This window comes from Silurus aristotelis, assembly GCF_946808225.1.
Source record: "Silurus aristotelis genome assembly, chromosome: 1".
Classification (NCBI taxonomy): domain Eukaryota; kingdom Metazoa; phylum Chordata; class Actinopteri; order Siluriformes; family Siluridae; genus Silurus; species Silurus aristotelis.
In genome coordinates this window covers 26,231,835-26,246,998 of record NC_139574.1, presented here as the reverse complement: position 1 = coordinate 26,246,998, position 15,164 = coordinate 26,231,835, and the positions used below count along the sequence as shown (strand labels likewise).

Below are 15,164 nucleotides of genomic sequence, written 5' to 3'. Positions count from 1 at the left end.
TGTATATAAGTATGCTGGCTTAGTGGGTGGTGTTGCCTCATCACAGCTTTAGAGGCTGCTTCTGACTTTTATTTACTGTCTGGCCTTTTGGAAGTCCTCCTTGTGTCCACAATGGGTTCCATCTGCCTTCTCATAACATGGCAGTAAGTGTCTTGTAAGTCTTTAGCTGTGAAGGCATGGTGCATCAAATTGGCCAACAAGCCATGGTGTATTCCTGCCTCAACCAGAGTTCCCTGGATTGTCTTCATCTTAACCCTGACCACGATAATGTGATTACTGAACATAAATGAATTACAAAAATGGAAGTACATATTCCTGGATAACCCCAACCTCTTTTTTCCCCCACACAAAATTGTCCTTTTCACCAAGGAGAAACTAGATAGACAATATTATATTGTAAGATAATAAATAATTCGGGTTTTTTTTCCTAAATAGCCAATTACAGTAATATGTTAAGACAAAATAACACTATTTTTGGATGCCTATGATGACGGTTTTCCTGGCACCTGTTACAGCAACTTAATTACAAATAATTGGTGATCACCAAATAAATAATCTCTGTAAATAATCTATAATCAAACAATTTGTGGTATTAAAGGCACTATTGTTTTTCTCAAATGAACTTGGTCTCAGCAGAGACTCGAACTCTTTACCTATTCGCCAAGTCCACATTTCTACTTATAGTGTATCTAACCAATAGGATTGTAGCTCTGAAGGATGCCCCGCCTTTTCTAGATTTTCATTGGAGAAAAAGCTGAGCAAACCCAAATCTGTATGGACAGAAGTTGCATCATTCATTTACCGTCCAATGTAGACGCTTGTGAGTCGGAGGGCAGCAGTAAAGCAGCATGGCGGCTCTGTTAAGGGGCACTCGCAGTCTTTTAGGAAAATGGCACAACCATGTCGCCTCGTTGCAGGGTATGCTTGGTCATTTTTCTTGCTTACGCAATTTTCTGTTATTTTGTACAAAGCGTCGCGAATTATTGTACTGTGATAAAACCAAAATGCTTTGTTAAATGGAGCCGTTTCATAATGTTGAAATTGTCACACTGCCAACTTTAGCGTGCGTGTAGTTACATTTGGTTACATTATTCTAGTGCTCATGAACAGTGTTTATAGACATGAGTGTGTCATTAACCTGTTATGGGATTTTTTTTGTCCACATCTAGGATTTGTGTTTTTATTTATTTTTTTATTTTTTTATTTTAAGATCAAGCTTTAGGTTTAAACCAAATTATAATCGAGCTCCCCTTTTCCAGTGTTTTACCAATATCAGATGGTGCTGCAGGGTTTTCAGTCATTTACAATCCTGTCCTTAAAATCATGTTCCCAGGAAATCTCAGATAGATAAGTTACTGATTGTTTACCTTAAGATTAGCTGAAGGACATCACTTATGACCAAGGACATTATGATATTTTAATTTCAGTCTCCAGATCCATGGCCTCCAAAACACAGGTGGGCTTTATTGGCCTTGGGAATATGGGAACCCCAATGGCCAAGAATCTGATCAAACATGGCTATCCTGTGATTGCTACAGATGTCTTCCCTGAGTCTTGCAAAGTGCTGCAGGAGCTGGGTGCACAAGTAAGAATACATAACACATGAATGTGTGTCTTAAGAATCTTATTTTGGTGTTTATTATTATTATTATTATTATTGAGCTACGGTGGCACAACAGGCTCTCCTGTGTCTACAGGTCAATCCTGATCAATCCTACTGTCTTTGTATATAGTCTTCTGTGTTTTGTGTAAGAGCAGGATTTGTCTGGGTTTTCCAGTTTTTCTGCAACCTCCCATATACATGCTTGTATGTAAATTGGCTATGCTAAATGGTGAGTGTGTGTGTGTGTGTACGTGCATGCACGCACACACACATGGGGCCCCTGCATTGTGCTTGGGTGTATTCTTTCCTCGTGTCCAGGATTGACTCCAGAGCCACTGTGAATCTGACCAGGATAAAGCCTTGAAAAAAAGATTAATGAATTACTGAATTAAACCTACTGGTATTCACTATTTGACATTAACGTTATAATGTCATTGATTTACTTTGATATTTATTTTTGTGCACATTTGGACATCATTTAAAAAACCTTTGGTCTTTCTTTACAAAAAGTGATATACTGAAAACAAGATATTATTGCAACTTAGTACAGCATCGAGTCTCCTCATTTAATGAGATGTGACTTTATTTTCTTGGATTCGAATTAGATTTTGGACACGCCTGCAGATGTGGCAGACAAGGCAGACCGCATCATTACAATGCTACCGTCCAGTCCTAATGTTACTGATGTGTACACAGGCCCCAACGGCATTTTGAAGTAAGCTGTGTTTACTGGTTTTGATTTGTAACGACAAACATTATATAACATTTAATTTTCTTTTATAAATCATGTTCATTAAAAGTTGCAGAAAAATGATTTGCCCACATGTATAAGCCTATAAGGATTATTGTTTATACTCACATTTGTTGTGTCCTTTTGGTTTTTCAAGGTGTACCATTTATAGAACCTAGGCATCTGCATGCACATGGTCAGATTAAAATTGGATGTGAATGGGATTATACAACACACACTCAAATTACAATAGAATTCTTTTTATTATTATTTAGCAGTGATTTATTTTTTTTCTGCAGTTACATTTTCTGGTGGACAACATGGATGGTATAACATGCATAACGTGTTGTATGTTGTGTGTGTGTATATATAAAGTGTATATTTTTTACAGCACAAACATTTTTCTGAAAAAGAAGAATTTATTTATTTATTCTGTGTTGAATAATTAATTTAACAATAGGTGAAAATCTTAAAAGCTGAGCATTGTTAGTCTATTTATTTTATTTGATTTACATTTTCATATTTTGAATTTAGTCTTAAATCAAATGATTAAACTTGTACAGCTTCATGCAAACGAGAATTCACTTAAACATGTTATTATAGTAGCTATAGTGGGATTGTATGTGAGTGGAGACCCTGTATATCCACCTTAGTAATATTAACTCTTCCCACTTTCTATGCGCTCATATATACATCGTTTGGCTATACAGGAAGGTGAAGAAAGGCTCTTTACTCATTGACTCCAGTACCATTGATCCAGCAGTATCCAAGGAAATGGCTGTTGCTGCTGAGAAAATGGGTGCTGTTTTTATGGATGCGCCAGTATCTGGAGGTAAACGCATGTCCCCACCACAGTGATTAATGTGACCAAAACCAGACACAACTGTTTTATTGGAGAACAATGTCTAATTGTTTTCACACACATGTCCCTAATTGGGGTGATTCATTCTGAAGTGATTTCTTTTCCACCTAAGGTCGGTAGGGGAAAAAAAACATGACTCGGCTTTGATTCATTCTTTACCATAAGCAGGGGTGGAGGGAGCATTAAAATATTTTACTCAAGTAAAAGTACTAGCAATATGATGAAATTTTATAAAATAAAATAGCTGGTTGAAAAAATCTACTAAATAAAAGTAGCTGTATTCATTTACAATTTAGAGTAAATGATCAAATATTGGTTAGATTTACATTGCCTCTTTTAACTAACGTGTATATCAGTATTATCAGCATCTTCCAGCGTAAACATTATTTGGGTCTCAAGCTAGTTTTTAAATAAAAGGTACACCTTTATAAATCATGCTGTAGACAATCTTTTATAGAAAACAGTGGAAGGATTTTGTAGTTGTTTTGAAGTGAGATTCTGTGAGGTAATTACAGTTAGGACTATATATATTTGGACATGGGCACAATTATTGTTATCGTTATTTTTGTACTGGTTTAAGTTACTGTTGTATAATGAATATGATCTTGAGGTGCATACACTCAGCCTTAATTTGTGGGGATCCACATTGTGGGTTTAGGACCTACAGCTCAATCTGCAGCCCTCCCTTTTTTTTTTCCTGGGGGCCAAAATTAATTGACTCAAAAGCTGTTTAATGAAGAGGTGTGGGCAAAATCATGTGGGTAAAAGTTCTGGTGTTGATTCTAAGTATTTCATTTGCATTTGGAAGCTGTTGCTCTAAATCCACTTCATGTCAAAGGGTTTCTCCATGCAAGTGAAACATGCCATCGTTAGGGCTAAAGGAGAGAGGAACATTAGGAGTGGCCACTCAACAGTTTGGTACATTGTGGGAGAAAAATTAATAGACTGGTAAGCTTATCAACATAAAAAGACCTGGGCATCAATAAAAGACAACATTGGTGGATGATTACAGCGTCCTCTAGAACATTTATGGAGAAGGCTTGGAACAGCTCATGAAAAAGCATACATCATCTGTAAAACCCTGAGGCATGGGCATGCATGGCTTCCAGTAACACTGGGTCACTTTTTTTTTGTTTTGTTTTGTTTTTATTAATGATATGACAAAAGACAGCTGCAGCTAGATGAATTCTGAAGTGTATAGGTATATACTGTTTGAGTAAATGCAGCAGCGTTGATTGGATGGTGCTTAACAGTACAGATAGTAACACAAAACATGCAAAAGCAGCCCATGAGTTTTTAAATGTAAAGAGTCAATCTGCAATGGCTAAGTAAATTACTAATGGCTTATTAATGACTAAGTAAATGCCGCAAATGTAAGTAATTAGCATTGCACCTGTTCTCAACTCCATCGCGCATGGATTTTACTTGCTTAAGATGAATAAAAAGGCAGAAAGACCCACGAAATAACAACTGTGGGCAGCTGCAATAAAGGCCTGGAAAAGCATTACAAAGTAGGAAACCACTCAGTCTTTGGTGATGTCCATGGGTTTTAGACTTAAATTGCCTACTAAGGATTTTTGACAAAATATGCAAAATTAACCTTTCATGTTTAAAACATAAATAAACTTTATATATGATTGTTAATTTGCTTAAATACATTTCAGTCCCTGAAAAGGGGGGGACTGTATAAAAAATGTATTGCATTATTAAAAGCATTTGGCATATCTCAGTTCAACCCCTATAAATTAAGATGAAAGTCTGCAATTTCATTTCAATTGTTTCATTTTAATCTGTTCTATTGGCAAACAGAACAAGAAATATTCCTTGCCTTTTTTTAAGTTGCATTTTCCTTTACTCAGTAACGGATGTTCTTTAAAGCTTTGCAAAATACAAAGCTTTAAAGAAAATACTTCAATCGAATTACAGTAAAGTCATTTGTTGCTTTCCACCTCTGACCATAATTAAAGTTCAATAAGAGGGAATTAGTTTTATTTAGAAAAGGAAGAAATATGGGCATCTTAACATTATCAATAGTTTATATCTTTATTTTACAAGAAAAATTCCTTGTCATTATGTTTAACATATTCTAGTAATTTAATTTGTTTTCTAGAGGCATAACGACTTGTAAAAATGCATTATTAAAGATTATAATTTAATTTATTTATTTGCCGCCGAAATATTTGATGGGTTGGAAATAGGGCCGGCAATTTGATAATATATTGTCTTGCATTAGCTCATAAGTTTTAAATCTATTGATTTAAGAATTTGTCAAAGATGAATGACTCAATAGGTCAGAATGTCAACATTACCTATGTTTATTGTTAAAAAGTATACGCTAACATAAAGATAAGGGAGCTGTCTATGGAAGAAAAGCAACCTATTTTTCAAATTGAAAAAAAAAAAAAAAAAAAACTTTTTTTGCATTGTATAATTAATCAAACCATTACACATTAATAGAAAATAAATTCTTGAATATCCTGAAAACAAAAGAAACCACCAGTGTACTGACAAGTAGACATCGAACAGGTGAGATGATCATCACTTAAAACCTCTGCAGGGCAAGTGTGAAGAGATCATGATCCACAATTATATCAAAAATATAGAGTCCAAACCATAAGGTGCAAAACAGAATTAGGTTGGAATTATTGTATTAGAATTGAATCTGGAACCAAGAATAAATGTGTGGAGAAAGAAATGATGCGTTTATCCTCCAAAGCTTAAGCACAATATATGTAGAATAATAGCTTATGATTATAGTTCTTTATTTTTTATTTTTTGGAAATCGCTCACTAATCTTTAATGTTCATGTAACTCATAAAGGTCAAAATAAAATGAATTCAGTATTCTACATAAACATTCTGATGGCAGTTTAGAGAGGAATACATCCAATCTTATTGGAACGAACTTTTTCATGCAGCAAGAGAATGAATCAAAACTTGCTGTGAACACAAGAGTTGGGGAAAATTGGAAGGTTTTAGACTGGCGACTCACTAGACCTTAACATTTTGAAGAGGAGACTGTACAGAGGGCCCCTCATCTTTTGATGTCAAACCCAGATGTCTTCAGTGTGCAGCCAAAAAAATAGAGAGAGAGAGAAGGAATTGCTCAGCCTTTGTTTTTTGGGGTTTTTTTTTTTTGTTTGGAGGGGACTGTGTCATGTGTTTATAGCAATTCTTTAGAGAATTCTTTTAACTAGTTCTTTTTAGTCAAATTGCTTACTTGCATACTAGATAGTATGCAACAAAAGATGTTTCACATAGTGAAGTCTACTATTATGAACAGTAATGCAGTTTGGGAGCTTAAGTGCATAAGTATCCAAAGTACTATGATTTATTATGGCTATATTGTCCTATTGTATTTTAAATCACAAGAGTTTTACTTATCTGAGAAGATTCTAATGTTATCCTTAGCACACCGTTCTCTTAGTTAAACACTGATTATCTATTAAAATCATCATAAGCCCAAAACCTTGACGCTAAACAATTTCCATTAGAACCAAATGAAATAACAGGATTTGAGACAGTTTCGGTTTAAGGATTATTTGTATTATTACTCTTAAAATGTTATGCTTGCTGTTAAACTGATGCTAAACTAAGTAGATACCAAGCAGCAATCAAAACAAGTTCAAAACGGAGCGCGCTCTACGCTGATTGGTGGTTTGCTGCGTGTTTGACCAGTTAAGTTTTTATCAACTCATAAAAATAAACGAACAACTGATTTCACAAAATGTAGTTGAGTAATAATTATGTGAATGTGAACTTTAACTGAAGCTTTTGACTAGTGTATGCATAATTGTAGACATTGTGCTGCTTTTACATGAATGAATGCATAAATGATTGACTGATGAATAAATAAATAAAATATAAGCAAAATAAACCTGATTATCATTGCATAGATAAGCATTCAGCATTCTTTTGTCTAAGGTTGGCTAGGTGGCTGGAAGTAAATTTCTGCTCAAAATTTTGCTTCAAGATAGAAAGTAATGTACACGTGAGAGAGGCCTGTCCAGTCACCACTGCACTCCCTTTTGCTATTAGTGTGCTGGGGATGCAGTGGGACTGGGCAGAAAGTGACTCATGCTATTAAAATTCATTTCCCACCCACAGACTGACTACTGGGGTCTGAACAAACACACGTGTGTTTGCACACACACACACACAGAGAAGACATGCACATGTTCTTCATACATGCTTTCTGTTTGTTCTTCACCTTTCAGCTAAATACGTCCCATATTTTTCGAGCTCCTCACTTTTTACGATGCAGCCCCTGCAGATTAATAAAGATTTACGTTTTCAGTCCCTTCCCTATTGCACTTGGATTAAATCTGTTCAGATGTCTATGTTTAAAACAGACTGTTCTGCATTGTATTTAGAAACACCATGCTGCAATCTGTGTTAACTTCTAATCTACAACATTGCCTGTGCAGACCTTCTGATATAAGTTGCAATATCTCCAGACCTACAAGAGAATGAGTTCAAGGCTGCTTACTTAAGAGTTTTAAACCTTTCAGCTCCACTTTGAGGGAGATTACGGATTAAAGGAAAGAATAAATCACATTGTGGACTGTTAACGATATGCGCCTCTGTTATGTTTTCATCTTTGGCTACAAATGTTACACCTGCAATGACCGTCCTTGCCCACAAGAGCACTTCTAAGTCACTTTTGGTATGTAAAGGCATCAAGTCCATACACAATTTATTTGTGTGCAATAATCCTAGCAGTTTCTGTAACACATCCTTCCTTTCCTATAGTCTTGGCAGAGGTGCAATGGCTACCTCATGTTCTAAGACAGCCGCTACTTGTACTGAGCCAGCACCCACTCTGTGCTTTATGGCCCTTTTAATCAGGAAGTTGTTGCCTCTGGCTTTTCGGCACGTAAACAACAGCACGCTACTAGTTTTCTTTCCTTAAATTGTTGCCTCTCCCGACAAGACTGCGTCAGCATGGTTTGGCATGGGCGCCGCTGAAACGGCTTTTGGGTGCGAAACAGTCATAAGAATTCCACAAACCTGCTCAGTCTCTGTACTTAGCCCCTCCAGTAGACATTATTCTCAGCTCTACCCTTGTGCCTGTGAACCGGCGTAATGAAAAGTGAGCCACAACAAAACTAAGCATGACGTCACTTTCGTCCGTGTGTGAAAGTCGATGGAACTGCTCTGCTGTAATTATAGAACTTTTTCCTGCCTGTGTAATTAAGGCCCTGAGAAAGTAAAGAGCCACACAGGCACTCAGATTCTTTATTTTTATTGATTTATTGCTACATCATGTAACTTTATTGTTTATTGGACTTGCAGTGGCAAATATACAGATTGAAATTTCCAGTATGGTGAAAAGCAAATATCACTCACTAAGTTTTATAATGTTCATGCTGACATTTTTTGCTATATTTTAGAGCAGTACACTGCTAGATAACATTTACTTTTTTTTTTTTAAAGAAAATAAATTTTAGGGCTGTAATGACTCAAGTAAATTGATTACAAACATTTTAATTAATTTGCCTCGATGCTTCGATTAATCCTTTTAACTACACACCAAACACCATGTTCCCCACGGACCATTATTACTGACGTACCACCAGCAAAACTCTGGACACACTGCAGAATGGAAAAAATTGGAACGGGGAATAAATTGTGAGGGACGAGGAGAAGACTTAGGCCAAAAAAAAAAAAAAAAGCCAGAATGTTTCCAAAGTTTGGGATAATTTCAAGCTAAAACATAAAGATAACAGTGTGGTTACCATTTTATTTTATTTTATTTTATTTTATTTTTTTTAAGTAATTTGGAATTGTTTAATTTTAATTTACAACCGTGTCTTCAGCAAGTCCTCCCACAGTGGCCAGAAAGAGCAGGTAGTAGAGCACGTTTGGAGCACTGGCTGTAAATACACTGATTTTAGTGCATGGAAAATTTCAAGCAGCTTTTCCAGAGACAAGTAAACCACATCACGATACTGTGTGAGATTTAAAAAATAATTACAAGTGAGAATAGTTTCCAATAACTTGCTCTACGTGATCAATGAAGAAGAACATTTTGAATGCAACTGTATTTGTACTTTCTTGTAATATGGCTATAAAAGGTGTTATATAGGTTTAGATTTCCTCAATATTCTTGTATGCAATTTCAGCAATAAAGTTTGTTCGAAAATAAAAAAAAATTTGTTTATTTTAAGAGACCTGTCTTATTTTCTCACTCTTATTTAGTATTGCTTTTTAATAAAGAAAAAATGCTTTCTATCCGATTAATCGGCGGAATAAAAGTTAGAATACTCGATTACTAAAATACAGCCTTAGTTAATTGCCTGATTTAAGTAAGCGCTGGTTATATTAATAATGGAATTAAACATGAGGACTATAATATTTTTATTCCGCTCAAAATGCAATTAGAATGTCGTTTACAAGCTCAGCTAGGTATTACCTAATTGGGTACCACCTTCTGAAAACAGTTTTCTGATTGGCGCAGGTGTTGGAGCCGCCACTTCTGGTAAGCTGACCTTCATGGTGGGAGGAGTGGAGGAGGAATTCACAGCAGCCAAGGAGTTATTAAGCTGCATGGGAGCCAATGTAGTGTACTGCGGTCAGGTTGGCACAGGACAGGTACGCCTCTGGTTCTGCATTTGATTTTGCAATTATGTAATGCTGTTATGTGTTATTTTATTTATCTGTGTTTCTCACATTCTGTTCATAGGCTGCAAAGATTTGTAACAACATGCTGCTGGCAATAGGAATGATTGGCACGGCTGAAACAATGAACTTAGGCATCAGGTATAGTTGGCCAATCTTACTTTTCCTTGAAGGTGAGTGGATATTTAAGAGATAATGCTATAAATTCTGCCTTACTCTTACTCTGCGTGTGTCTTTGGTCTGATTTTGCCAAGTTATTATATGATGCCTTTTTTTTATATTTGCATATTTGTAGGCACTGTTGATCAGTCACATTTTGTGATGTAACCAAGCTCTGTTTTGGTCTCTTCCGACAGGCTGGGGCTTGATCCCAAGCTACTGGCAAAAATACTTAACATGAGCTCAGGCCGCTGCTGGTCCAGTGATACCTATAATCCTGTTCCAGGAGTGATGGAGGGCGTGCCCTCAGCCAACAACTATCAAGGGGGCTTTGGAACAACATTAATGGCAAAGGTAGGGTTTGTCTGTTTTGTTTCCCTGTTCTCTTTCTGTTATGCTCCTGTTCTCATTTATACTCTTCCAGCAACACTAATTACATCTTCCAAAACTATCGCTTTTCTTTTTTATTAAAACAAGAACATCTGTTATCATTTTGCTTAAATGGGGTTTTAATCAACAACAATGTAAAATGATTGCTTAAAATACAATCTTTTACCGCAGGATCTAGGACTTGCACAGAACACAGCAACAAACACCAAGACGCCGGTTCCACTGGGTTCATTGGCTCATCAGATCTATCGAATGATGTGTGCACGTGGGTATGCCAGCAAGGACTTCTCCTCGATCTTCCAGTTCCTGCGTGAGGAGGAGGGCCAGTAGAGAGTGGCACTCCTAATTGTGGCCTAATCGTACAATCATTCATCACCAAGATCTGGCGAAAATAACATTTGCACAAAGTGCAACATTCACCAGTGTGATCTGCAAGACTTCAAGGCAAATGAGTGAATGAGTAGAACAGAGGAAGTAAATGTATAAAGTAAATTTCAGTCCTTGTTTCTGGAATCATGTTACCTGTTTGGGCCTGCCCTGTACAAACCTTTCTTTCCCCCATGTTTAACTCTTGACACTGTGAAGCTGAGGCAGTTTGCTTTTATTTGTTTGTCACATTTTGTGGTGGTGTGTACTGTAGACTGATTTTCAATTATATGTGTGGTCATGTTAAAATTGCTTTTATGGTTTCAGCCGAAGGAACTGGCAGCAACGGCAATGAGGAAGTCACACGTTTAGACTTTACTAAATATAAACACTCCCTTGCTACAGTTAGCAGAGCCATAGCACACCTTATGTTGCTATAGCACTTGCTACTTTTTTCTGTTTTTTATTGGTAATGTTTATTTTTTATTTTTTGCTAGTTTTATTTTCTGCTGTGGTGTCTAGCAGGTTTGCAGTGGTGTCTACATGTCATAAATCTTATGTCTCTACTCTGAAATTAAAGCAGGGGAAAAAATCTGTTCTGACAGTGAAAGCTGGTTTCCTCTGTGTGACTCTTAAATTCCTGGCTAACACGCTCACTAATGAACTCCAAATGATTTATTTTTTCTGGTCAGTGTCCTCTTCAACAGTGCGATGCTGGAAAAATGGAGACGTGTGTCATGGCGCTTTAACTATCCAAAATCCAAATCTACTGTGCTTTACTTTTGGTACAGTTTGTTTATGTAAGTGAGAACACAATAACATTGCAGACGAAAAAACACAATGCTCCAAGGGCGATTTAGAAAGTGATTGTAATGGCGAAGTTCAGTCATAATGAGAAAGTGATTCGACTGAATCACACAACTGAAGGAAATGAACTAAAGCTTATGCTTAATTGGTTGTGGGGGGGGAAACAGCTGTGCTTGTGTATAGGAAATTTAGACCAAGTAACCAAAATTTTAAAATTTCTATGTGAAAATTCATTAGAATTTTTTTCCTTTTCCAGCTGGTTTGTCTAAGTGCAGTGTAAACCCAAAACACACATCGGTTTCTTTTGAGTCTGATTAGGCAAATCATAAGTGAAACCATTCTCATTATAAATAATGTTAAAGCATCAGCACCAGCATGATTTTGTCGCAGGAAATAAGCAAATGCTTACAGTTGCTTACACACTTGTTATTCTACATTTCCTCTTTATAGTCCTTATAATCTTGGAAATAAAATTAAGTAAACCTAATATTAAGGCTTCTTTACTGAGACTTGTAAAACAGGCCTACATCTTTAGCACTAATGTCAGGGGATGCTGTTATTATAATGACAAAATTAAAGGTGTGCCGACACGATGATTATAACTGGTGTGCGTTTTTTTTTTTTTTTTTAAGTCTACAAATGTAAAGTAAATATAGCATGCTACTGACTATCGTGTACTGTTACCCAAATTAACCATTATTGTAGAACCGAATAATTCAATGCTGTTTACTTTTTATCTCGACTAAAGTACATGGTTTGTTTGTTATATAAATATTTCACCCTGCGAGCGAAAACTCTTTTATAAAGAGAATATTTGTTAGATTAGGATATACCATTTAAGAGCAAATACTTCCATGTTTTGTATATAAATATTGTGACAACAAAACTGACTAATATAAGAAAACTGAAACAAATACATATAAACTGTCATTTTATTCAACAATTGTGAATTTTTTAACTCACCTTTTGGGTTTACATGGTGGGGGGGGGGGGGGTGGATGCGCGAGATCCAGCAACGAATTGACCTGCAACTTCACGAAATGTAAGTTTTGTTCGCATCAAATGGATTTGCATTTTTATTAATCCATATGAATTAAATTTTATTGACATGATGACGATGCTCTTGTTTGTTCGCCGTCAGGTTAGCCAATTAAATAATTTAATTGCAAGTGCAATAGTGTATAATTATTCTGTAGTCTAAAAGCTAGATTATATTCTTACACAATTTAAAAAAAAAGGGATTCAAGTAGTATTTGAGTTTTACGTTTAGCTATTTCTCTGTAGCATTATTTTGAATTCGAATTATTTGATATTTGATATTTACGCATGATTCCAGTGCGTACCCAGGCATGATAAAGAGTGATGGTGTTTGTTTCGGCTGAAGCTATTTGAACGCCAGGTGTTTTTGTAAAGAAAAGGAGTTGTCTGGTGTTTCTTTTGTGTTGATATTAAAGGGGTGGGGTGCTGGTGGTTCGCATTTGAATCTGCTCACGCGACGCGCACACGGTTGGATTTAGTTGGATTAGTCCATCAGTGCAAATATACATTCAACTATGCAATACAAATGTCACTATGGTAAGCCTATATAAACAAGCAGCATATACAAGTGGATATACTACAAAACAATCTTATCTTTTATAAAAAAAAAATAATAACAATGTAAATAGAAGCGACAAAGACGCACGTGCGGAGGCTCCACTGCACTAAGACTGGCATTTCCATCATATTTTCTAATTGACGTGATCGTGTGTTTCCACTGGAAGTTTTGAAGATACAAAAAGAAAAATCCAGCTGTGCGGAAAAAAAGGGTGGATTTGTACTTAAAAATGGTACAGTTGTGCTTGACTGTGCTCTAAATAACAAGTGCACCGTCAAGATATAGGACTGACAAACCCAAACAGGCTTAACGGGAACTCCCACTCTCCTTTCATTTTCTCACCTTTGCACTCCTTGCATACCACCAAAGTTACACACAGACAGACAGACAGACAGACAGACAGAGGAGGGAGGAGGGAGGATGGGAGGAGGGAAAGAGTGAGAGACAGACAGAGACTGAGATTTGTTTAGATGCATGCAGCAACAATGAAGACTGACAGTATTGATCGAGGGAGTATACTTGTACAAGAATCAAAACAATTTGTTGTACAACAACGTGAGACTGAGATCGGTGACTACTTTCATTGTACTTTATTTCGTTTGTTTTCTTTTACGTTTCCTTTTTCCATTCATTTAAAAAAAAATACACTTATTGAAAAGTGATACGGACTTTACAATTAAATAACCTCAAGATCAATTCATTCAAAATGACACGCACACTTTTATACATTTTTTATAGTTTAGGTAGTGCTTTTTTTATATATATTTTTTTAGCATTTGATTTTCCTCTTGTTTTTTATTTTAATTTATTTTCGGGGTATAACATAATGCTTGCATATGTGAACACTCGCATGTGAAATGTGATTTTCCGTAAAGGTACGCATAAACACGAGTATTTATTGTTATTAATATTATTATTATTATTATTATTATTATTATTATTATTATTATTAATCGTTTTCGTCGTCATTTGATCATTTTCTTTTCATTGCTTCGTTTACAATTTTGAAGGGTCTCTTCACTTTTTCCCTCCAAAATGTTGGTCATGCTCTCATACCTCTACCGCACTGTAGTAAAGCTGGAGGTGGGCCTTTCTATCGGTTACTGCTGTTGTTCCTTTCCCAGCACAGCAACCACCGAATAACAAGTTCATTGGTCTGACTGGTGATACAAACAAGACAAACAAAACTCCAGGGAAGTTTACATTATGCAGTAGAAGTATAGCTTTTTACTTTTTTTTGCAAGACTTTTCAAATAAATCACTGACTGGAGCTCTCAATGAATAAAAGTGTTTTTTTCCCCATCTTAACTGATGACTAAAGTGGTTGTTTAATGCAGCCGTGATGCAGTTACTGTATTCTTTTTTACAAATAATAATAATAATAATATTAAAAAACCTGGTGAATTAGTTTATAGGCGCATAGACCCAATAGTTATCACATGTCTCCTTCATAAACACTGCACCTAGTTGGCTACCTGGACTCAGCTACAGATTTACTCTAATAAAGCACAACTAGCTCAGGTCCCACCTATCTCTGCTCGAAGAGTGTTGGGGGGGATGGTCTGGTTCATGCACAACAATTCGTCGAAAGTTTTCAATGTGATTTCTTTCATAATATCTATCTATCTATCTATCTATCTATCTATCTATCTATCTATCTATCTATCTATCTATCTATCTATCTATCTATCTATCTATCTATCTATCTATCTATCTATCTCTCTCTCTCTCTCTTTCTCTCTCTCACACACACACACACACACACACACACACACACACACACACACACACACACACACACACACACACAGGAAAAAGAGCAGGGACATAAGTATCAGTGTGCTTAAGATCTAAGCCTGTAGAGAACCACACGGAGGTTCTAATGCCAGATGTCACATGATCACAAGGCAAACCCATAAAAAGTCCATTAAGCTAGGAGGCCTAAGTGCTGTCTTATCTAGCTGACAGTTCTTCCAAACAGAGCTTTGTGCTGGAGTTCGCTTCCTCTGAGCGTGCTTAACACTGTTCAT

General features: G+C 36.1%; 1 protein-coding gene across 1 annotated transcript; it reads left to right on the top strand.

The window, feature by feature from the left end:
- Nucleotides 1-761: 761 nt before the first annotated feature.
- hibadhb (3-hydroxyisobutyrate dehydrogenase b) lies at nucleotides 762-11,340 on the top strand. The gene is made up of 8 exons (XM_083542396.1): nucleotides 762-918; nucleotides 1,428-1,585; nucleotides 2,209-2,318; nucleotides 3,044-3,165; nucleotides 9,655-9,788; nucleotides 9,880-9,956; nucleotides 10,172-10,328; nucleotides 10,536-11,340. The coding sequence occupies exons 1-8, from the start codon at nucleotides 849-851 to the stop codon at nucleotides 10,692-10,694; spliced, it is 987 nt and encodes a 328-aa protein (XP_083398522.1). The 5' UTR covers nucleotides 762-848; the 3' UTR covers nucleotides 10,695-11,340.
- Nucleotides 11,341-15,164: the final 3,824 nt, after the last annotated feature.

What these genes read in the sequence shown, in the direction of transcription:
- hibadhb (XM_083542396.1), top strand. Translation starts at nt 849, where the DNA reads ATGGCGGCTCTGTTAAGGGGCACTCGCAGTCTTTTAGGAAAATGGCAC. An exon ending in TGCAGGAGCTGGGTGCACAA is followed by an intron (nt 1,586 to 2,208) that starts GTAAGAATACAT and finishes GATTCGAATTAG; the next exon opens with ATTTTGGACACGCCTGCAGA. An exon ending in GGCCCCAACGGCATTTTGAA is followed by an intron (nt 2,319 to 3,043) that starts GTAAGCTGTGTT and finishes TTGGCTATACAG; the next exon opens with GAAGGTGAAGAAAGGCTCTT.